At 51.2% G+C, this 23,265-nt stretch overlaps 1 protein-coding gene across 3 annotated transcripts; it reads left to right on the top strand.

The window, feature by feature from the left end:
* The first annotated feature begins 2,725 nt into the window (after window positions 1-2,725).
* On the top strand, window positions 2,726-22,993 carry L3MBTL2 (L3MBTL histone methyl-lysine binding protein 2). Of its 3 annotated transcripts, none has more exons than XM_064155171.1 (17): window positions 2,803-2,910; window positions 4,318-4,585; window positions 4,766-4,899; window positions 5,246-5,369; window positions 6,273-6,352; window positions 7,247-7,364; window positions 7,709-7,843; window positions 8,527-8,615; window positions 10,196-10,427; window positions 11,605-11,684; window positions 12,463-12,567; window positions 13,490-13,637; window positions 14,897-14,979; window positions 19,267-19,501; window positions 20,255-20,323; window positions 21,257-21,379; window positions 22,229-22,993. In XM_064155171.1, exons 1-17 carry the CDS (start codon window positions 2,890-2,892, stop codon window positions 22,336-22,338), a joined length of 2,154 nt encoding a protein of 717 aa, XP_064011241.1. In that variant the 5' UTR covers window positions 2,803-2,889; the 3' UTR covers window positions 22,339-22,993. The 3 variants fall into 3 exon arrangements, with proteins under 3 accessions (XP_064011243.1, XP_064011241.1, XP_064011242.1); XM_064155172.1 differs by lacking the exon at window positions 2,803-2,910 and adding an exon at window positions 3,359-3,541; XM_064155173.1 differs by lacking the exon at window positions 20,255-20,323 and having other exon boundaries at window positions 2,726-2,910.
* The last annotated feature ends 272 nt before the right edge of the window (window positions 22,994-23,265 follow it).

Below are 23,265 nucleotides of genomic sequence, written 5' to 3'. Positions count from 1 at the left end.
TTCTTAAATAATCTGCAGCTCAGTGATGTAAACTCTGTTGTGTCTACCTCTTCTAATTGCTGCTTTGAGTCCTGGTGTCAGTGGCCGAAGTTGCAGGTGGGAAGAGCACAAGACTGCAAAGCTGTACCCTCCAACAGGAGAGCTCAGCCTGGGTGGAGGCTTGGGGAGCACTGTTCCAGGGTCTGTGGCAGACCATGCCATGTGGCACATCGCCACCCGTGCTGGACCCTGCAGTTCTGCATGTGTTAGCTGTGCTCCAGGCCCAGCAGTTACCCAGGCTGCTCCCCTCGAACCTGCAGCCTCTGGGTTGCAGCAATACATTGGCTGTGCTACACGAGGTAGTAGGACACAAACTAAGACAAAGCTGGTAGCAGTCTCCTGCTCGATAGACAATTGTTGTAACAGCAAAACAAGCTACAGCAGCTCCTGGCAGGCCAAGACAAGTCCAGGCAAGATTACTCACATAAAGCAGAGCTTGTGGCCTCTTACAAGTGGTGGCAGCACCGAGGCAAGGCTGAGGTACACTATGTGACAAGTGGCAGCCACTTCAGCTCCTGCTTTTCTAGTGGTGCTTTGGTGTTTGATAGACATTTTGCTCTCCTGCAAGGAACTCCACCTCCTGTTTCCAGGATGGTCTTTTTACACAGACTGCATCCTTGATGATGCTCCTTCCATTTCCAACCAAACTGAAGGATTCTGGCCCAGCCTCTCTGGAGGGCCTGGAATGGGTCCTGTGTTGAACGACAGCAGTGGTCAGAAGCATCTGCTCCTAATGTCTGATTCTGCCCAAGCATGTCAAGAGGCCTTCTACCCTTAAAATAAGCATTTCTTTGAAGAACAGCCATAGGTTGTCCTGGCTGGGGAATGTTTGGTTTTGTCCTTGAAGAAGGGAGCCCAGAACGGGACATAGTGCTCTAGATGAGACCTCAACACGCAGTGCTCCAGAAGAGATTTCAGCAGCATCTGTGCCTGCACCACACCTGGAAAGCCACTGAGCTGCTCTGTTAGCCCTGTAGAGACATCACATGCAGTAGCATTTGTCAGCCTGATTTTGATCTGGCACTTCACTTGGGAAAAGGAGGGCTTGATGATTGCTTCAGTTGCCTTAGTTGCACTCTTTTAGAGCAGGGTCTCAGTTGTAACTCCGTGCACACAGTTGATGTCTGAAAGGGAAACCAGTTCTGTAACCAGTGCTGTGGGTAACCAATGGGCAATGAGCCACGGCTCCAGTCCACACTCCCTTTTATAGGGAGCACGCTGGATTTAGGGAGGGTGGAGGAATGAATATGGGCACCACCTCTTACAGCTGTCTTTGAAGCCCTTTGTAGCTCCTGGTGAAGCTGGCAGGGCTCAATTTGTTGTTTTCCTCAGGTGTGCTGGGTGGTGGAAGGCTCTGGTGTATTTTGGGAGCACAGAGCTCTGTGGGATTCAACTGAGAGCAGTGTCAGTGTTTTGTCTCTCCTGTGCCCCTGCAGTTCCCAGGGCAATGGCAAGAGTTGGAAGGCAGTGACATTGGTAATAAGGAAGCTCCTTGCCAATCCTGCTCTTCTGAAAGGGCACAGCTTCTGCTGCCCAGAAAAACAAGGAGAACTTCATTCTGGTTTGTTTCTTTCTTCACTTTGGCTTTTTGTTGTCTTTGTTTCCCACACTTGCTGTGGCCTTTGTAAAATGGAGGAGTGCAGCTACAGCTGTGTACTCTGTGGGGTGGAGGGCAGGGGAGATCTGGAGGAGCAGCAAATGAATTTATAAAGCCTACAGACCTGCAGCATGAAATCCTCATCCCTGAGCACGGCTAAGGGGACACTGCCATGAGACAAGCACCAGAAGCCAATGTGCCAATGGCCCTAAATGAAGTTGTGGAGACGAGGGACAGAACTGGTGCTGAAGTGCAACTTGGAGCTGAACACTTGTGTCCAGCTCTGGGAGAACAACCTGGCCTGTGTCCCGCAGGGATGATCCTTTCTGTGCTTTCACCTGACAACAGCCTTTTCACCATGATCTTTCTAAAATGCTTTTCTTTCAGCTGGCATAAAAGCAGAGACAAAGGCCCAGTGGGGAAGAAGATAGGAAAAGGGAAGTCTAAGTTCTGGGGCTTGGTTTCTTGAGCTTGTCAGTGGTGTTAGACCCCTAAAGAAAGGACCCAGATTTACAAAGAGATTACAATTCATGTCATGTAACAAAGCCTTTCTTTCCAAAGAGCATGCAAGTATTCCTTAATCAATTTGCAGGTGATGCAAATGATATCATTTACATCCTGTGCTTCAGTGAAAAGGCTGATTTAGAAGGGCAGTGCCAGGTGAACAGCCATGGGATGGTCACTGGCTTTAACCCCGTTCGGTGTCAAGACAGAACTCACTTTTCCCTTGAGCTCTGGAGAAGCCTTGAGCCAGTCTGCCTATGACCTAAGGGAGCAGTGCTGCTTGTTCAGCTCTGAGGGAGAAGCAGGGGAGGCACACCAGCTCATAATGTGATGCACAAAAGACTATTGCAGTGGAAAGATTTGATGAACCTTTACTTTTGTACCTGTGTCTTCACTGGAAGACAAACCTGCCTGCGGGGCTAAGTTCTGGGGCTCGGTGAGGGTTTTCCCCGTGTTGTGCTTTGCACTTTACGCAAGCTCCTGGTGGTGCGAGAAGTAGCCCGGAAGGGACGGCGCGGGGCCGCCAGCCCCCCCAGCAGCGGAGCGCAGCCGAGCTGCCGCCCCGCGGGGACCCGGCGCTGAGGCCGCGGGGCAGGACGGGCACCGCCGCTCCCGGCGCCCCGCGGGCAGACCGCCGCGAACAAGCTCTTCGCCGATTGGCTCTCCCTCCTCGGCTGCCGCCAATCAGCCGCGCCGCTGGGGGCCGTGTTCGCCGCGCGGGAGGCGGGCTGGCGGCGTCCCGGGAGACCATGGAGCAGGACCGGGGGGAGGTGAGCGGCAGCGGCCGGAACCGCACCAGAGCAAGGCCGGCTGCTCCGACGGCCGCGGAGCTGCTCGCAGGGTGCTGGGGAAAGCCTTGGGGTACCGGGCCGCGGTGCCTTAAAGGAGGGCGGACGCGAGGCCCGGGCTCGCGTGTGAGCTGGGCAACGGCTACCCTGTGGTGTCCGCGGCCGGGAGGGGGCGAGGAGCTCCGGGCCGCTTTCTAGTCGTAGTGGTGTTGCCGTCGTGGCCATTTATCCCCGCCTCCGCGATGGTGGGGGCCCGGCGGCTGCAGGAGGGGTCAGTGGGTCTGACTCGGGCGGCGTGGGCCTCTGCGTCCTCGTCGCCTCTCTGGGCCCGCTGCGGCTGGTGCTGTCCTTGCTCGTCAGTCCCGGGAGCTTGTAACGTGTCCGCAGGTTACGTTCGCGTTTCACTTCCTGTGTGCTGAAGGAAGGTGCATCCCCCAGACGGGGGCGAGGAAGAGATGAACGTGCTTGGGTTTGAGGAGCGCAGGCTTTTCAGACATCAGGAGTGCTGTCTTGAGGCTGCAGATCTCAGGAGAGCAACTCAGTCTTCAGGGAGCAAGCTCGGTACCTTGGGTCTGTTGTTTGTGCAAGCCAGGGATGATGTGAGGAGACAGCGGTGAGTGAAGCCTGACGGCAGAAGTCATCACTGACTCCTTGCAGCTCTTTCATGAGTTGCAAACACATTTTCCCAGCTTCTCTTGTGCTTACTGGGATCCCAGTTGAAAATGATTCTAATCTGAGAAACAGTCATCAGGTCGATGTGCTTTCTTCCGTTGCTGCCTCTGTGCTCTTTTACTGTAACCCCAAGTGTGAGCATCTAATGAAGATGTTTAGTTGACTGACATTGTTCTGACATTCTGCTGATGCAGCTTCTGAACTGAGGTCAGCTATGAACTTCCTCTAGAGTCAAGTCTGTTCTCCTGACGTACAGGCTGTACTGGTCTTAGGAGCGATGGTGGGCAGTGTGCATCTCTGTGTGCAGCACTGGAATTTACAGTTACTTTAGTGTTGATGCACTGCTGTGCAACTGTGTTGGATGAGGCAGCGCCTGGGAGGGCACAGTCTGCTCTGTGTTTGTCAGCAGGGCAGTGTAGTTCCTGTATACTTGCCATATTCCCCCAACGTTTTTCTGTGCAGCTGCAGCTCTGTGACTGTTTCCTCTTGGCAAGCAGGATACAACCTGTGAAATATTTGTGAAGGAATTTCTTGCAGGGATAATTGCTTCCCTGATGGGGATTCAGACTCTTGCCTTTGGGCTTGTTATGTGGACTCTGCTCACCCTGAGGCCTCTTCTTGGTCCAGGAGGCCTCCTTGGTAATGAAGGCAGGTTTATTATGGGGTGTGGTTTAAAATGCCTATTTTAAAGCAAACTGACTCTTTTTTTTTTTTCAGTTAGTGTCTACTTTGTGCCACAAAACTTCGTCTTTGGAGCGGATGGAGGAGGGAGGTGGTAACGATGAGGAGGAGGATGAGTTGGACATCTTTGCAGAATATGAGAACTTGCAAGCCTTCAACAGCAGCATGGGAAGTGACAGCAGCTCCTGTCTGGATGAGTCTAGTGATGATGAAGTGGCAAACCGGGAAACTGGAGAGCATCCAACCTCTCCTGTACACCAGACATCCACAGGCTGGGTCACAGATGACAATGGCTCAGAGCCAGGTACTGCATTACCTACCTGTTCAATCTAACACACCTGCATGATGGAAAGAACAAGGGCTGGGGGAGCTGAAGGGTGTATGGCTCCATCTTGTGTATGCTTTGGAAGCAGCACAGGATTGAGACTGCATTTTCTGGTCCACCCTGCCAACTGCTTATGTTTTTATGCCTTCCTTCTCTCAGCTGTGTGTGAGATGTGTGGAATTGTGGGCACCAGGGAGGCTTTCTTCTCCAAGACCAAGCGTTTCTGCAGCGTTTCCTGCTCCAGAAGCTATTCCTCAAACTCCAAGAAGGCCAGCATCCTAGCTAGACTGCAGGTGAGTCAAAACCCTCCCTTCTTTCCTGAGGATGAAGCTGGATGTGCCTGTACACGGGTGTGTGGTTGCTCTCTAGTTAAACATCAGACTGCCATTAGCGGTGGCTTTTTCTTCCTGCCTGAAATCACCAGAGAATGCATGCCAGCTGAAAGGTGGTGCTGTCTAGAAGCTGAAGAGGATACATTGGTGTCTTACCTGCTGTTTCTTCTTGTTTCTGTGAGCTTTAGTGAAAACTGTAGCAACCTGAAAATCACCTCAGGGAAGAAGCTCATGTGCTGCTGGCCATTTGCAGGGACTGGCTTCCACTCCTGTACCACTAATGTTCCTGATGTTCCTTCTTTCATAGGGCAAGCCACCAACAAAGAAAGCAAAAGTCCTGCACAAAGCAGCCTGGTCAGCCAAGATTGGGGCCTTCCTCCATGCACAGGGCACAGGGCATCTGGCAGATGGGACACTGACAGGCCAGGATGGTGAGTGTAGGAGGTGTAAAAAGGTGCAGCTGCTGCTGAAGCCACAGAAATGGGGACACCTGAAGGGCTTTAAGCTCTGCAATCTGCTTTTCCTCCCCTCTGGTACACTGCCTCGTGCTGAAAAAACGTGTGTGAATTGCTCTGAGACAGCCTGGCAGGACTATGTCCCTACTGGTGCTAGGCAGAGCCCTAGTGGGTTCCTGTCCATTCACAGCCTCATCCTAACTCCTAGTGTGGTAAGTTCTACAGTCTACATTCCCATGAGGTTCTGCAAAGTTGGCAAAGCTGACTTAAAAGTGTCCTGCTACTCCAAGCCATTTGCTGCCCAGTTGCCTGTGGAGTTATATTTAAGCCAAGTCACTCACAGATCGACTTGAGCAGCAGGCTGCTGTGTTAGGGCAAAAGTGGTCTCCAGGGGATGGCAGCAGGCACTGATACCTGAGGAGACCGCTGCTGGAGCAGAGCTGTAGTCTTGGATTAGGAATGACTCTGGGATTAGTATCCCAATGCTTCACTCTGATTTTCCTGGCACCCTCTGGGGAAGCAAGTGCTTCTGGTAAGACCCTGCAGTGTGGCTGCTGAGAGACAAAGCTTCTAAGTGGTTTAGCGCTAAAAAGATGCGGTCTCCACTCTCCCTGGAGAGCTTTAGCCCTGGGCTGGATTTCACTTGCTTTCTTCTTTGCTCCTCCTGCCCCCGATCTTGCCCAAAAGCAAGTGGCAGAAAGGATTTATTAATAATACCTTGGGCTGCTCCCCATGCACTCTTAGGATATAGTTTCCTCCCTGTGTGCTGGGGCGGAGAGCTCTGTCTCAGAGCAGGCCGTGGCTGCAAGCTGTAGTCCAGAATAACTGAGCACTCTCCAACTGTCTCACCTGATTTTCTGCTCTCATGTCTGCTTACAGCACTCGTCTTGGGCTTTGACTGGGGAAAGTACCTGCAGGAGCATGGCTTCAAGGCAGCTCCTGTCAGCTGCTTCAAACACGTGAGTTCTTCTTTGCTGTGCCTTGTAGCGTGAATGGGACCTGTCATATGCATGGGGCTGTCCTGTACTCTTGTGACAAGTGGTGGGGAAAGGCCTGGATTATTAAGTCCCAGATGATGAATGGAGAGAAACTGGGGCCTCTCACAGCTAAGGATGGGAATCCTTCACAGGGGCCAGGAGTTTTGGGGGAGAAGACAGAGGGGAACTTGATAGAAGCACTGTTTGTGGCAAAGGCCTAGTGCTGTCTGGGGACAGAATTAGTTCTGACTGGGGTGGGATAGCAGAAAGCTCCCAGTTGCTCTGGGTGAGCATGGGCCAGGATGATATGCATGGAGTAGCTCAGATTATGCTGGCATAGCAGTAGTGACCCTTCCAGCTTGTCTGGTTCCCACTGTACTGATTTGCAGTCCAGGTATGCCAAGTAGCTGAGGCTACATGCATGGAAGAATGGCAGTTCTTAGGTCTTACAGCAGCCCCAGCTTCTCTGTGTATTGACTCACTTGTTATGGGTTGTGATCTGTGAGGATACTTACAAAACATTTTCTTGAGGATAGGTCAGGGAGACATGGCAGTTGGATGGTTAGGGATTTTGATACCATAGAGGAATGGCAGCAGCTACTCTGGGATAATAGAACAGCTGGCAGTGAAATAGTTAAGTGTTGCTGTTCAGTGTTCTGCCTTTTGGGATGCTTTGTGAGCAGCCCAGTGAGATGTGGGGACAGTTCGACTGCAGTTCAAGCTGTTGGTACTTAGGAGAAGAGTAAGGCCTGTAAGCTTGGGTCTGAGGTGAAAGTGTAACTGCCTAAAACACGCATCTGAGAGCTAGGACAAGGGCCTCGGCCCTGCTTTAACCGTCAGTGTCCCTCTCCCAACACGGCTACCTCAATCCTTCAGGTGCCACTCTTCGACCAGTGGGATGATGTGGTGAAAGGTATGAAAGTGGAAGTGCTGAACAGCGACGCGGTGCTCCCCAGCCGCGTGTACTGGATCGCCTCTGTCATCCAGACTGTAGGTATGTCTGACAGCTAGGTGGCTAACCTCCCAGGGAAGCTTTAGGAGATGAGTGTAGCTGGTCAAGCAAAATGTTAGCTCTTTGGAGCTCTGAAGCTGCTGAGAGGCGTTAGAACAGGAAGTACCATGGTGTAAGAGTGGGAGGAAACCGGAGTCTGGTTCCTCTTCTGGTTACTGGGCTCTCTGCCAGGATGATTTTACCTGCAGAATGGCTGGAGAAATTCTGATCATCTATGCAGAGCTTTGAAGGGCACCACAGGATTAGTCCCCAAAATGGCCAACAGGGAGAGGAGAACTGCTTTGTTTCTCATGCCATTCTCTGGTTGTCTTACTCTGTCCTGGCAGGATACAGGGCCCTTCTGCGATATGAGGGCTTTGAGAATGATGCTGGCCATGACTTCTGGTGCAATTTGGGCACAGTGGATATTCACCCCATTGGCTGGTGTGCCATCAACAGCAAAATTCTGGTACCACCACAAAGTAAGTGTGGGAGGAGAGGGATCAGCACATGCTTGGGCATGGCAGAGCCTTGGTTTATACCTAACACAGTGGGACGTGTGCTCCCACTGTGCATGAGACCACAGCTCCGTTTGTGCTCTTGAGTTACAAGGAACAGTTCTTTGAGAAGCTGGAGACTGCTTGGACTGCTCCATCTGCATCTCCCTGTGGTCGATCCAGGGATGCTCTGTGCAGTGCCATTGTCAGACCTGTGGACAGAGGCTAATGCAGATGACTGTTTCTCCTTCTGACCCACACAGTGACTAGGCTTAACCTTCAGGGAAATCTTTTGTTCCCACATGCTGGGCAGTGTCTCTGAGGAGTGCACTGAATCCAGCCCCTGCTCTTTGGAGGATGCCAGTTTAGAGAATTCTGGCAAACTGAGGTTTTCTTGCTATGACCTACATGTTTTTGCTCTAATACCACTTCCACATCTAGATCAGTGGAGCTGGATGGTCCTCTGGGCCCACTCTGTTCTGTGATGGTGATCCCTTGCAGCCAGCTGAGTGGGTGAGCCTGCAGAACAGGGTCTGCTGAAGAGCTGTCACAGAACCTGAGTGTGAAGAAGACTTTTTAGTGTAGACTCTCAGAGAGGAAGAAAGGTGTAGTGTGATGCTCTAATTCCTTTGATGATAAAGATGTGCTTTTGCCCTGTGTGTCTGTAGCTATCCAGTCCAAGTACACTGATTGGAGAAGTTACCTCATGAAGAAACTGGTGGGAGCCAGGACCATCCCAGTGGATTTCCACATCAAGGTAAACGTAGGAGGCTACATGCAGAAGTGAAGCCGAAGCCAAGAGATGTGTGCAGCACATCTCTCTTGGTTCTGACTTGTGTGGCTCCTTTGTCTCCTTGAAACATGGGCAGGAAAGAGGCAGTGAGACACCTGTCACGAGGCTGTTGATAACAACACAGCTTCTGAGCCCTGTCAGCAAAACCATTTCTCCTTTGGGTCATAGATGGGCTTTAAAAACTGTTGTTCAGTCGTCCTCTGCTGGAAAATATTTGGGATGAGTTTGCGTTTTGGTTGCTTTTTCTCAGCTTCAATCTGGCCTTTTCCTGCCCTGTTTCAGTGATGAGGAATGGCTCTGGGAGTCAAAAACTTTTGCCTTTACTGTTGGTAGCACAGAATCCTGCGGGAAATGAGAGGGACACAGGCTTCTTTAAAGTGCATGGAAGCATCTGTGGTGTGGCCTTGCCAGCTTTATAGCTCTTATGGTTGAGTTGTGTGGCCTGCACTGAGGTTGGGTGATTGTCAGAGAGAAGAGACTGAATTGTTGCTGGCAATTTGATAAACTGCAGGTAAGGAAGATAGTCCCAGAGACAGCTGCACAAAGGCAGCTGTTGAGTTTTACTCTGTGTGAGGTAATTGGTGATGCTGAGCTGGAGACCTTAATGTAGTTGGTGGTGTCACTTCTCAGAAAGTTGAGAAGATGTTCACAGCTGGGCCTGGACCACAGCTCATAGCTGAGAGCTCATGCCAGGGAAGGAAAGAGGTTGAGGGTGACAGATCTTGTCAGCACCTTTCTACCCCTAGCATCTCTACTTCCATTTAATAAACAGGAGGTAGAGACATTCCCTTAAAAGTTATTCTGGAATCAGGTGTAGACTGGTTTGGATGTCTGAGTCTGTTCTGAGCTGTTGCTCTTAGTTGCAGTACAGTGTTCTAGGACCCCCAGTGCTCAAATGCCAAGTGTTCTTCAAACACTTTTCAGCATTTGTGGATGTATAGAGCTAGGCTGTGTCAACAGGCTGAAGGTCTCAAAACCAGCAACCAGTTAGAAGGCAGCCAGTGACCCTTCTGTGCCTGTCCCTTTGAGTCATTCTGCCGAGGAACAGGTGTTGGATTTGGAGTTGGCAGAGCATCATGTTGCTCTATCTCTGATCAGATTAATAAAGTGAAATCTCTTCTACAATCAACTAAAAATCACATTGCTCTTTGAGAAGCTACAACTCTAACTGCTTCTAGCCTCAAAACCCTTCTGGTCTCATGACTGAAGAGGACACACAATTCCTCACAGAGTTCCTGCTGGGCATAAGTGACATCTGTTTCCCATGCTGAGAGCATTCACACAAGGTGCTGGCTGAGCATGGCTACTGGGCCAGGCTGGAGGTGTCTGTTATGAGGCCACAGGACAGGGGATGCTTGGTGCGCCTGTGCCCAGCTGTGCTGTCATTTGGGGTTGGCAGCTGCTTGTCCCTCTGATGAATCCACTCCCACGCATCCCCTCCCAGAGGCAGTCTCCCAGTCAGCTTTGGGCAGCGCAGGAGGTTCTCTGAAGTGTCTGGGGAAACACCAGGTGCAGCTGATCTCACCCCTTCTGTTGGTTGTCAGATGGCGGAGAGCATGAAGTACCCCTTCCGGCAGGGCATGCGAGTGGAGGTGGTGGACAAGAACCACGTGTCCCGGACACGCATGGCAGTGGTGGACACGGTGATTGGGGGCAGGCTGAGACTCCTCTACGAGGATGGCGACAGCGATGATGACTTCTGGTGCCACATGTGGAGTCCCCTTATCCATCCTGTGGGCTGGTCACGAAGAGTGGGCCACAGCATAAAGAAGTCAGGTAAGGATCAGGCCACCACAGGCATCTTCTTGTTAGCTGTGAACTGGCTGGATCCTGCGGTTGGTGCCAGTCCTGATGTGTTAAGAGTCCTCACCAGCTGACAAATAAGCTCTACATAGTTGTGTGTCTGCTGCTTTTCCCCCTGGATAAATAAAAGCCCAGTGATTTGGTTTTACAGGTCAGGACCAGGGGTTACAGGTAGTCTGTCTCCTCAGTGTGAAACTACAGAGTTTGCAGCATCACAGGGGTTTGTAGTCTCATGGAAATTCCTGCTGGCTTCTTAGGACTGGATGCCATCAGGTTGTGTTTTCTGGACTTGACAGGGGGGGTTGTTGATCAGCTGGACTAGCAGGTGAAAAACAAGACTCGAGCCTTTCTGATCCATTTGGCTGTGCCTTCCTTGCTGCCTCTCTCTCGTAATTACTGCTGCATATAGAGGCTGCATAACTGAGGGCGCACCTCAAGTATTGGGTTGTTTTGGGCACCTCAGTAGAAGAAGGACATCAAGGTGAGAGAAGCAACTAAGCTGGTGAAGGGTGTGGAGGACAAGTCTTATGAGGACCTGTTGAGGGAACAGGGAGTGTTTAGTCTGAAGAAAAGGAGACTCGGACTCACTTCAATGCTCTCTACAACTACCTGAAAGGAGGCTGTTGGGAGGTGGGTGTTGGTCTCTTTTCCCAAGTAACTAATGATAGAAAAAGAGGGAGCAGCTTCAAGCTGCACCAGGAGAGGTTCAGGCTGGAGGTTAAGAAAAACTTTCACAGAAAAGGTAACCAAGCACTGGCACAGGCTGCTCAGGGAAGTGGTTGAGTCATCTCTGGGTGTGTTGAAAAGCCATGTAGATGTGATGCTTGGGGATATGGCTTAGTGGTGGACTTCTCAGACTGAGGGTAGTGGTTGAACTCAGTGATCTTGAAGGCCTTTTCTAATCTAAGTGATTCTATGATTGCTAGTGCTCAGGATGCTCAGCCACCTGCTTTGGAGCAAGCTTTTCATCACAGCCCATGTTATGAGAAGATGTCAAGGGACCGACCTCTTCTTTATATTACTCTCATGGTCTCTGATCTGGGTCTTCTACAGCAGCTAAGGTCTCATCAGAAAATTAATAACCAGGATGTCTTTGTTCTGCAGTTGCTGCAGGTTTCTTACCCCTTCTTCTTTCTTCCATTCCTCACAGAAGAAAGACGAAGTGACATGGCAAATCACCCCACCTTCCGGAAGATCTACTGTGATGCTGTCCCCTATCTGTTTAAGAAGGTAGGACAAGTCTGCCTTTCTGTGTTGGCCACAGCAAAGGGAGCACTGATACCACTTCCATCCCTGTGTACTCATCCTGCTGTGTGGATCCTTGAGGATGGCTCATTTGCCTCTTACAGCTGTAGGGCAGTGAGCTGTGTGGGGTGTCAAGGCTCTGGTTGGGCAGGGGCAGGTAAAAATAGAAAGATGGAAAAACTAAATGGCAGCAACAGGTTGAGAGACACAAGTGAAGGACAAACAGTGGTTTGGAGCTTTGAGTTGGAGAAGGAGGAAGTTCTTCACAGAGAGAGTGATTGGCATTGGAATGGGCTGCCTGGGGAGGTGGTGGAGGCACCGTCCCTGGAGCTGTTCAAGAAAAGACTGGATGAGGCACTTGGTGCTATGGTCTGGTTGACTGGCTAGGGCTGGGTGCTAGGTTGGACTGGATGGTTTTGGAGGTCTCTTCCAACCTGGTTGATTCTATGATAAGGAAGATGATTGCATGGGAGAGACCAGTTCCAGCAAGGAGCTGGATCCTACTGGTTAGGACTGAGATGAGAAGGAGGTGTGCTTTGCTGTGGAACAGTGCTGAGTGCTGGGCCTGGCTCACTCTGACCAGAGCCTTGGCAGGAGGTTGCTGACGCACACTGCTGATTTGGCTGTCTCTTTGTATTTCTTGTAGTATTTCTTCTTTCTCCTCCCAAATTGGGTTGAGCCAAATTTGGTCTTGGTGTGCTTGGTCTTGGGCTAGGGCTGTCCCATGCCCCAAGAGCTTGTGGTATACCAGAGTCTCCCTTAGGTACGAGCTGTCTATACTGAGGGCGGATGGTTTGAGGAAGGCATGAAACTGGAAGCCATTGACCCCTTGAATTTGGGCAACATTTGTGTGGCCACTGTTTGCAAGGTAAGTTCAGTGGGCAAAAGGGGGTCTGCAGTGTTTACCTTAGGTAACCCAGTCTCTCCCCACATCTCTGCAAGTAAGACTGGGTAGGATTTTGTGTGAGAGAGAGGAGAGGGCTGTCAGATAGAGGTAGGGAGCTGGCATGTGGAAGGAACTGAGACATTGCCTCAGAGGTGTGAGAATCTGATGAGACCAGCAGTTGTCCATGTGTGCCTAAATGGGCAGCATGAAGATGAGCATGCTTGGCCTGCATGCTAACTGCCCAGCATGGCTGACTGCCAGCCACCCTTCCATCAGCCTCGGGCATGCAGCAGGCAAGAATTATTCTCCAGCTCTTGGAGTGCATAAAGAGAAGCATCTGTAATGCTACCTTGAGGAGAGAAAGGAAGAGAGAGTAGTTGTGGGGTGACCTCTGGAGTGGACTGTGTCTGTATGGCCAGCACTCAGTGGTGCAGGAAGCTGTGTGGACATGTCTCCTGCCGGTCTCTCAACAAGGTGGTAGTGAGCTGACAACTTTGGCACTGGTGCCAGGTTTCCTCAGTGAAGTGTGTTGCATGTCCTAAACACAGCAGCAGCCTGGGCTTTTCCTGCCCCTTCAAGAACCAGGCTGTCACAGAGCCCAAGCAGAGGAATGCTAGGAAAGCTCTTTGTGTCTTTAAAGTGATGCCTTTGGCCATCGCTCAGGCATGTGAAGAGGATGGGGCAGACGTGCCTGCCACATTTAATAGGTACCAATTGCCAGGGAGTGACAGGATGGGGCAAGTCTTGTTGCTGTAGAAGTGTCAAGTCTGAAGATGGTTTTACCCTTCTGCCCAGTGACAAATTCATGACATGGGTGGTATAGGGCGCATCTGGACTGCCAATAAAGTTTGTTCCTGAGGGAGAACAGAGCTTCTGACCATTTATGGCTTTACTCCTGTCTCAGGTCCTCTTGGATGGGTATCTCATGATCAACATTGATGGAGCCACATCTGATGAAAGCTCTGACTGGTTCTGCTATCATGCCTCCTCACATGCTATCTTCCCTGTCAACTTCTGTCAGAAGAACAACATCAGTCTCACCCCTCCAAAAGGTGAGATTTGGACTCTGCCCTGTGGTACAAACCTGCATGAAGAGTCTGTTGGGCCATGCTTTTCTGAGAGATGTCAGATTCAGATGAAAATCCACAAGGATTTGGTAGGGCTGGTTCAGAGAGACAGTCCATTTAAGCTCTGCCCATATAACCAAATCCTGGTACTTTGTGGATAGAAGTAACATCTCCAGAGGATGTTAGTGGCATGGTGATCAGCTGCTGGTGGATCAGTGGAAGAGCTGTATGCTCTCCAGGCTGAGCTGAATCAGAGGTTTAAAGGACAAAAAGAAAGGTGGAAAAATGTAGCCTGCATCCAGGACTGAACTACAGTAGTTACTGTATGAACCAGTGTCCTCTTGTCAGCCAAAGAGGAGGATCAGGAAAAGGGAAGGACACACCTGGGTTGAAATGAAAACAGCTTTAATGAAACAGCCAAACTAATATTGATGCTAATATAAAATATGCAAAGTTATACTCAGCCCCATAAATGTACAGCTCACAGCAAGTGGGAAAGCAGTCCTTGGAAAGAGAATGATAAGCAAACCTCTCCAGGGATGACAGCTGTTGAAAGGAAGGGGAGAAGGAGCCCCTGTATGATAAATGTGACATTTATGGTGTGGGATACACCCGTGAGCCAGCCTGGCTCAGCTGCCCTGGCTGAATCAAAACTGCTGATGGGCTGCAGACTGTTGCTGGCCTATGATTCTGTCCCAGCAAGTCCAGAACAGAAGGGATAAGTGGAGCCATTGCTGCATGCCTCTACTTAGAAGTGTCAGGAGTCACCTCTGTTCTTGTGTGGCTCAATCTGCACAGTTCTGAGAGACACTCACCTTAGGAGTGTTGTTGCTGCCTCATCTGGCCGTACCCAAGAAGGCCTGCTCTGAATTTCTGTGTTGCAGCACTCTTGTGCAGTGCGGTTCTGTATTGCTTTGACGTCCTTGCTGGTGGGAGAAGGGTTGATCTCGGTGGAGTGTTTTCAACATAACATCCTGCCTGCTGCTTCCCCCGGCCTTTCTCTGAGATAGGACATGTGGCTGACGCGGGCGTTGCGCTCCTGTGTTTGCCCACTGGAGGGGGGTACCGAACTGTGCCGACACCTGTGCATGAGGTTTGTGTCCAAGATCAGGCTGTATGTGCTGGTCTGTGATACTGCTTTGCAACCAGTTGCTATGCCTCCTTCCTGCCTTTTGTACCTTTTTCTCCAGCTGGCCTACCCAGTCACTGCCTTTTTCCCTCTTTCCATTGTTTTCCTGCTGCAGGGCAAGACAGAAATACTTTCAGCTGGGAAAGCTACCTGCAAAAGACTAAAGCAAAACCTGCTCCAGCACGGCTCTTCAACACGGTGAGTGCTGCCAGGAAGATGTATAGGGATGCTTGCAGTCTGCAAAGAGGAGCACAAGAGCTCTGGCAGTCACAGAATGGCTGAGGTTGGAGGGGACTCTGGAGGTCACCTTCTCCAACGCCTCTGCTCAAGCAGTCACTCATAGCAGATTCCCCAGGACCATGTCCCGGCAGCTTTTGAGTATCTTCATGGATGGGCACTCTACAACCTCCCTGGGCAACCTATGTCAGTGCTCAGTTGCCCTCACAGCAAGAGTGTTTTCTGATGTTCAAAAAATCACAGGCTCACAGGATATTAGCCATGCCCTCCACACCCCTCATCATCCTCATAGCCCTCTGCTAGACCCTCTCCAGCAGATCCCTGTCCCTCTTAAACTGGGGAGCCCAAAACTGAATGCAGTACTCAAGATGAGGTCTCACCAGGACAGAGTAGAGTGGGAGAAGAACCTCCCTTGATCTGCTGGACACACTCCTCCTAGTACACCCCAGGATCCCATTGGCCTTCTTGGCCACAAGGGCACATTGCTGTGCCATGGGTAACTTGTTAGCCACCAGGACCTCCAGGTCTCTCTCCACAGGACTGCTCTCCAGCAGATCACCTCCCAGCCTGTACTGGTGCAGTTTATTATTCCTCCCCAGATGCAAAACTCTGCACTTGTCCTTGTTGAACTTCATCTGGTTCCTCTGTGCCCAGCTCTCAGTCTGCCCAGGTCTCTCTGGATGGCTGCACAGCCTTCAGCTGGATCAGCCAAGCCTCCCAGCTTGGTGTCATCAGCACACTTGCTGAGCAGACTCTCTGCCCTCATCAGTGTCATTGATGAAGATGTTGAACAGGACTGGCCCCAGCACTGATCCCTGTGGGACACCACTAGTCACAGCTCTCCATCTGGACCTGACACCATTGATCACTACCCTCTGAACTCTGTCTTGCAACCAGTTCCTAACCCACCTCGCTGCCTGCTCTTCCACCCCACTCTTCCTCAGCTTGCTCACTAAAGTGTCATGGGAGACAGTGTCAAAGGCCTTGCTAAGGTCAAGGTAGACTACATCCACTGGTTCACCCATTCAGTTATGGCATCATAAAATGCTATCAGGTTAGTTAAGCATGACTTCCCCTTGGTAGATCTATGTTGACTACTCCTGATAACCTTCTTCTGTTCTAAATGCCTTGCGATGCCCTCCGGCAGGAGCCACTCCATAATTTTTCCAGGGACAGAGGTGGGGCTGACTGGTCTATAGCTTCCTGGAACCTCTTTCTTGCCCTTTTTGAAGACTGCAGTGCCATTGGCTCTCCTCCAGTCCTCAGGCACCTCTCCTGCCTGCCACGAGTTGGCAAAGATAATGGGGAGTGGCAGAGCGATAATCTCAGGCAGTTCTCTCAGCACCCTTGGGTGCATCTCATCAGGGCCCATGGACTTGAGAATGTTTAACTTGTGTAACTGATCCCTAACCCAGTCTGCACTGACCAGTGGGGAGCATTCCCTCCTCCAGGCTTCCTCTCCTTCATCCAGGGTCTGGAGCCCATAGGGGAGTTCAGCCTTAGGTGTGAAGACTGCAGCAAAGAAGGCATTCAGCAGCTCTGCCTTCTCTGCCCCCTCAGTTATCAAGGCTGCCTCCTCATTCAGCAGTGCCCCTACACCTTCCCTCTGCTACCTTTTTCTGCTGATGGATTTGAAGAAGCCTTTCTTGTTCTGTTTTACTTCCTTTGTCAGCTTCAGTTCCAAGAGGGCTTTGGCCTTCCTTGTTGCTTTCCTACAAGCCCTGACTGCTTCTCTATAGTTCTCCCAAGTGGCCAATCCCTTCTTCCATGAATTGTAAGATTCCTTCTGCCCTGAGATTTCCTTCAGGATCTCCTTATTCAGCCATGCATGTCTCCTGGCACATCTACCTAACTTTTTACTCAGGGGAGCACATCTGGCTTGGGCTTGGAGGAAGTGGTCTTTAAAAACTAGCCAACTTTCTTGGGCTCCTTTCCCCTCCAGAGCCTCAGCCCATGGGATTTCTGCAAGCATGGCTCTGAAGAGCACAAAGTTAGCTCTGCAAAAGTCCAGGGTTGCAATTCTACTTGTTGCTCTGATTCTGCCTTGTAGAATACTAAACTCCACCATGTCATGATCACTGTCCCCAAGGCTGTTCCCGACTTTAATGTCCTCAGCCAGTCCCTCTTTATTAAATACAGGGTCCAGCAGTGCATCTCTCCTTGTTGGTTCCTTCACTACCTACATCAAGAAGTTATTGTTGATACACTGCAAGAGCCATTTGGACTGTCTGTGCCTGGCTGTGTGATCTTCCCAGCAAATATCAGGGTGATTGAAGTCTCCCATGAGTACCAAGGAGTTAGCTCTAGAGGCTCCCTCCAGCTGTCTGTAGAAGGCTTCATCAACACCTTCCTATTGGTCTGGTGGTCTATAGTAGACCTCTACAACTATTTCATCTCCTTTTCCACATCCCCTAATTCTTACCCAGAAGCTTTCAACCTGTTCTACCCCCTGCCTTGGACAGAACTCAGCACATTTCAGTTGCTCTCACACATAGAGGGCAGCTCCCCGACCTCGTCTTGCTGGTCTATCCTTCCTGAACAGTACAGAGCCATCCATGACAACATTCTAGTCGTGGGAGCTGTCCCACCATGTTTCAGTGATGGCAATTATATCATAATCATTCAGCCTAACACAGATCTCCAGCTCCTCCTGCTTATTCCCCATGCTCTGTGCATTGGTGTATAAGCATTTCAAAGAGGGAGTTAGTCCATTAGCTTCCACTCTTGCTATCTCACCATTCCCAGCCCCTTCCATGGCCCCCAACCCAGCAGTAAGCTCTGCATGTGCTGATTCCTCATTGCTTGATCCCCGTGGTCCATCTCTGCAAGATTTAAAGGAAACCTCCTGTGTTCCATTTCATGCCTGGTGCCTCTGGTTGTGCCCCTGGACACCACTGGCTCTATCTTTGCACCCTCCCTTTGGCCGTTTATAGGCATTGATAAGATCTCCCTGAGCCTTGTCCTCATCAGGCTGGACAGTCCTAGCTCTTTCTCATGTAAACGATGCAGCAGTCCTCTCATCTTCCTGGCCTTTTGCTAGACTCTCTAGTACGTCTATGTCTGTCCTGTACTGAGGAGCTCAGAAATGGACACAAGCCTCCATATGTGATCTTATTAGTGCTGAGAGGAAGGATCCACCTCACTTAGTCTGCTAGGAACATAACATATACTGTAGCCCAGGTTACCATTAGCCTTCTTTGTCCCAAAGGCACACTGCTGGATTATGTTCACTTGGTGTTCAACAGGACCTTAGGTTCCTTTCTGCCAAGCTGCTTTCTGGCCACTTGACCCCCGAAATAAGCAGGTACCTGGGGTTGTTCCTCCTCTGGTGCAGGACTTTACCTTTTGTTGAACTGCAGGAGGTTCTGAGCAGACCATTTCCACATCTTGTCAAGGTCTCTGGTTGGCAGCACAACCCCTGTAGTGTGTCAGTCTCTCTTCCCAGTTGTGGATCACCAGCAAACCTGCCCAGTTTGGTGTGACACTATCAGGTCACCCAGATAACTGATGAAGGTGTTGGATAGGATTGGATCCAGTATTGACCCCTGGAGTGCACAACTAATTACTGGCCTGCTACTAGGCTTTGTGCCACTATCTACCATTCTCTGGGCCCAGCTACTTGGCCAGTTTTCAGTCCACCTTACTGTTTCCTCATCCAACTTGTACTTCCACCATCTGAAGATCTTATGGGAAACAGTGTAAAAACTTTCCTGAAGATAGAATAGGCAATATCCAGTATCTCTGCTGAGCTTCTCTTTGCAGCCAGCCAGCACTTCTAAGGAGAACCCAAGGCACTTGAATATGTACCCTCCACGTAAAGGCCCTGTTTGTCTGGTTGGGGCAAGCAGTATCCCTCTAAGTGTGACCTGCAGTTCTCTAGTGTTTCCAGGAGCTTGGTGGGGTCTGCTCCACTTACTGGTCATGTGGGTGGAGAGAGTCTGCCTTGCACCTGGGCCTCTTCTGCTCATCTGATTTCTTAGAGCTCTCTCAGATTAATGGGTTTGCTCTGGTGTCTCTTAACTGCTGCCTGCTGGTCAGAGTCTGGGCTGAGACTCACTAAGGACACAGCTGGCCTTGGGTCAATTCACGTGTGCCTCCTCCTGGTATGTGCCTGGTTGGTTCCACTGCACCACTGTGGCCTTCTCCCTCTGCAAGCTTTAAGGTAGAGTCAAGCCTCTGCTAGGGTGCTGGTGGCCAGATGTGGGTGCAATGGCCTTAGGGGTTTTTTTGTGTTTTTCCTACACCCAGGACTGCCCAAACCATGGCTTCAAGCCAGGCATGAAGGTGGAAGCAGTGGACCTGATGGAGCCCCGACTCATCTGCGTGGCCACGGTGAGGCGTGTAGTCCACCGCCTCCTTAGCATCCACTTTGATGGCTGGGACAATGAGTATGACCAGTGGGTGGACTGCGAGTCTCCAGACATTTATCCTGTGGGGTGGTGTGAGCTGACAGGCTACCAGCTTCAGCCACCTGTTGCTCCAGGTTGGTGACGATTTTACTATGGTTTCTAACCCTAGAGTCAAAGGTTGCCTTCCTTCTGCTCTGTGAGCAGCTCTTCCTTTTCTGAGGCCTTGTAAGGAGGAGGAAATTGCCTTCTTCATTTCTGCTGGCTACCATAAGTCTTCCTCTGCTGCCACACATTCTAGCAGCTGGCAGAGGGAGGAGTTTGTGGTGGGGAGAAAACAGCCTGAGTTTGGAGGTTGACTGTTTTCCCTCTGTTCCCCTATGTCAGAGAATTGCTCCTTATGAAGTCAAGTAGAGTTCCAGGTGGTCCTATCCCTGCACAGCTCCCCTTTACTAAGCGTACCTACAGCCTCAGCCAGTTCCCAGGGGGAGCTTGGCCCCTGCTCTCTTTTCTCATTGGTTCTCTGACTGTCTGTAAAAGGTAAGAGCATCCCTCTTGGGTATTTCTTCCCTTTGTCTCAGGGAGGCCGTGGCCTCACCTTTGCAGATGTTTTCTTTCTTGTCCCAAGCAGCAAATCTTGGTTCTTTACTGCCCCTGCCAAATTTGGGCCTCTCTCCCCTGTACTGCCCCAGCCTGCCAGCTCAGGCCCTCGCCTGGAAGCACAGACAGCAGCCGCCTCGGAGCCTTGCTTTCCCCTCAGCTGGTTGTCTCGGGAAGAGGGCGTTGGCTCGGGGGGACGGGGATATCTTGTTTCTCGCTTATGTCACTTCATCCCAGTTACCTACTGGTTATGGGACTTGGCTTTCGTTTCCCTCTCGTCTCTATGACAGAGCCCACAACTCCAGTGAAGGCCAAGGAGGTGCCCAAGAGGAAGAAGAAGAAACCCTTTGGAAAGAAGAGTGAGTGATGTTTGATTAGTGCCCTCCCGCTCACTCGCAGGCTGGGCCCAGTTAGAGGAATCCTGTCCATGTCCCATCACAAGCAGGAGAGAGAGGCCTTGTCTTGCTGTGAATGCCCCTAGGCAGCTGTGGCCTTCACAGCGTAGCTTCATCCTTCCTAACTGCCCTGTCACCTGAAAGAGCAGAGAGCTGTGCGTGTGGGAAGGATCTGTCCTGCGCTCTGTTTTCTGTTGGCTGAGGTATAGCTGGCGCTTGCTTGCAGGCATGAGGTTGTGCTGCTGTCCCTACTGTGTCCATGGTTGGAGGGAGATGGTTTGCTGCAGCTGGAGGGCAGCTGGAGAGCAACCCTGCTAGCTTTGTGCTGAGGGAAGGAAGGCCTTTTGATGGCTGAAGAGGCCAGTAGTGGGGCTGGACCATGTTATTGTTTCATCTTGTCGTTGTCGTCGTCATTGTTGCAGTAACTGTGGCAAATCATGTGCAGATGGGCAAGAAGTTCCTTCCTGGGGGGGTGGAGAGAAAGGGACAGCTAAAGATCATTAAAGATGTTCAACCTAAATCAAAATGTCAACTCAAACCATGAGTGCCACAGTGTCGGTGCCTGGCAGCCAACATGCCCACTGCCTAGGGCTAGACCCAGACAGGTAAGCAAAGCTGATGCCAGAGTGATTCCAACAGGACCTGCTCCCTGGAAGCTAAGCACATGCTGACGTGCCACAGAACAGACCGTGGAGGAGCATGTTCTGAGATGATAACTGTGGAGCTTTTCTCCAGTAGGCCATCTCTGTCGAGTAATCAGTTGGCAACTCATGTCCATGTAGCTTGCTGCTCGGTTGTGCTGCTCCCTGGCCTGTGGTTGCTCTGTGGAGCAGGGTTGCTGGTGTTGCAGGGGAGAAGCAGCACACTTTTCCCCCATGCTCTCTTATCTCTCTTTAGGAAAAAAGTTGCCTGCCAGAACTCGTGCCATCAGGCAGACGGCCAAGAAGCCTCCCGCTCCGAAGGTAGTTCAAGAAGCAAATGCTGCCAGCAGGCCTTTGCCAGAGCCCACACCTGATGAGAGTAAGAGCCTGAGTTACTCTGCCTAGCAGCCACATGTAAGCCTCCCCTGAGCACCATGCATGCCACCTGTCCTCCCAAGGCCTCTGCTGCCTCTTGGCTGCTAAGTCTTGGGTGCTCCCAGGCAGGGAAGGGCAGCACCATGACAAAAACCCATCTCCAGTCCTCCAGAGACAAGGGAGAGTGGAAGAAACCTTTACCTGCTTTCCCAGAGAAGGTTTGGTGGCAGGAATACAGCAGCTAGATGACTTGATACTGCTGACGCCTGCTGAGGGCCTGGCTGCCCTCCTGTGCGGTCTGGTTGTGTGAGGTCAGTTTGGGAGGAGAGCCTAATGGATGTGTCAGAGGTGTGCTGTCACATCCACTCCTCCATAAGGGCTGTTGCAGCATGTGAACCCAGCTTGTCATGCTGAGCATCAAGGGGCGTGGTGACCAGAAGAGCATCTGCCAGCTGGGTCACCTGCCAACCTTAGTAGGTGTTGGCAAACAGTGTAGGTGAAGGCTCATGAAGGTTCCTGTTGCCCACAGAGGTTTCATTTCCCCTCTGTGGACCCAGACAGGTAGAGAAAGGACCACTCTGTCTTTTCCTTCATTGGTCCTTGTCCTTGAGAGCAGACAGCTGAATGCTGGCAGGGTTTAGTCCTGTGCTAGTCGCTGCTGTGAGCACAGACCTACTGTACTGTGGATGTACTGTACTGGCAAGACAGAGCTGTATGTGGTAAGGAGCCCTCAAGAAGTGAGCTGCAAACTTTGGAGTATTTTGAGTGCATAAACGGAGCTGTTTCTGGGGTGCTGCACATAGGGTGAGGCAGCATGTGTTGACTTATTTCTCCCCTTTCTGTCTCATGCCAGTCATTGCTGTGCAAGTGAAAGAGGAAACCATTGACTCCTCGGATGCAGAGTTTGGAGCCCCAGAGCTTCCTGTTCCTGTCAGCAGCATAAAGCAGGAGGTCACAGAGTGATCCTGAAGTATCCCCCATCTGCCCACGGCAGCCTCCGCTTCACCATGTGGCTCTCTGGGGAAGATCCAGCGGAGGGGAGCAGACCACTCTGCAGAATCACACCTCTGATTTCCTAGTGTGCAGGGCAATTTTCCCCAGACTTGTCATTTTAAGCCCTGGGAAACAGACTCCAGAAAGGCATCAGGCATGCTGAGGAGCACGACCGGGGTGTCTGCTGGGGTTGTATGTGCCTGGCTCTGGAGGCAACTTTCTGAGCAGGAGCTCCCATCGGGAAAAGAGGCTGTGAGGGCACAAAGGGGCAGTTTGGGTTCGTGGCTGTGGCTGGAGGTGGTGAGCTGCAGAAGGAGGAGATGTGTGGAGGTCACATGTGGCAACAAATCAGCTGCTCTCATAGGACAGATGCTCTGTGTGATCCCTGTCCAGGCCCTGCAACCCCCAAGAAAGTTTGGACATGGAAGAGTAGAAAGAGGTGAGAAAAGAACAGAGGATGATGCCTCTTGAGGCAGCAAAAGACCTTACTGAGTGTCAGCATTTCTTGCTTTAGAACCCAGAATTGCAGAGGACATGGTGCACAGTTTTTTAGCAGTTCTGCTGTAAATTTTACCTCCAACCAGTCCCCTAAACCCCTATGAATTAAACCTAGGAAGAGGCCAAAGGCTTGAGTATTGCTTTCCTAGGCACCAGAATACCAAGGGCAGCCAAGAGGGGGAGAAGAGGCCAAGGGAGCCTTTAGTTGGAGTGGCAAGAAGGGGCCTTGGGGGAGCAATGAAGCACAAGTGCAAAGAAGAGTGAAGGCTCTCTGTCAAACTGGGCACAAGAGCTTTGTCATCTCAGGCCATCCCTACCTGACCTGGAGGTGCCTTGGGCCCCTGGGGAGACTGCTAGGGGAGTACAGGGGGAGTGTTGTGGCAGAGGTGTGATGGGGCT

The sequence above is a fragment of the Pogoniulus pusillus genome, chromosome 15 (assembly GCF_015220805.1).
Source record: "Pogoniulus pusillus isolate bPogPus1 chromosome 15, bPogPus1.pri, whole genome shotgun sequence".
NCBI lineage: Eukaryota > Metazoa > Chordata > Aves > Piciformes > Lybiidae > Pogoniulus > Pogoniulus pusillus.
The sequence above is the reverse complement of the archived record's forward strand: the minus strand, read 5'-3'. Positions and strand labels throughout refer to the sequence as shown.

What these genes read in the sequence shown, in the direction of transcription:
- L3MBTL2 (XM_064155171.1), top strand. Translation starts at nt 2,890, where the DNA reads ATGGAGCAGGACCGGGGGGAG. An exon ending in CAGCACGGCTCTTCAACACG is followed by an intron (nt 14,980 to 19,266) that starts GTGAGTGCTGCC and finishes TCCTACACCCAG; the next exon opens with GACTGCCCAAACCATGGCTT. An exon ending in AGAGCCCACACCTGATGAGA is followed by an intron (nt 21,380 to 22,228) that starts GTAAGAGCCTGA and finishes GTCTCATGCCAG; the next exon opens with TCATTGCTGTGCAAGTGAAA.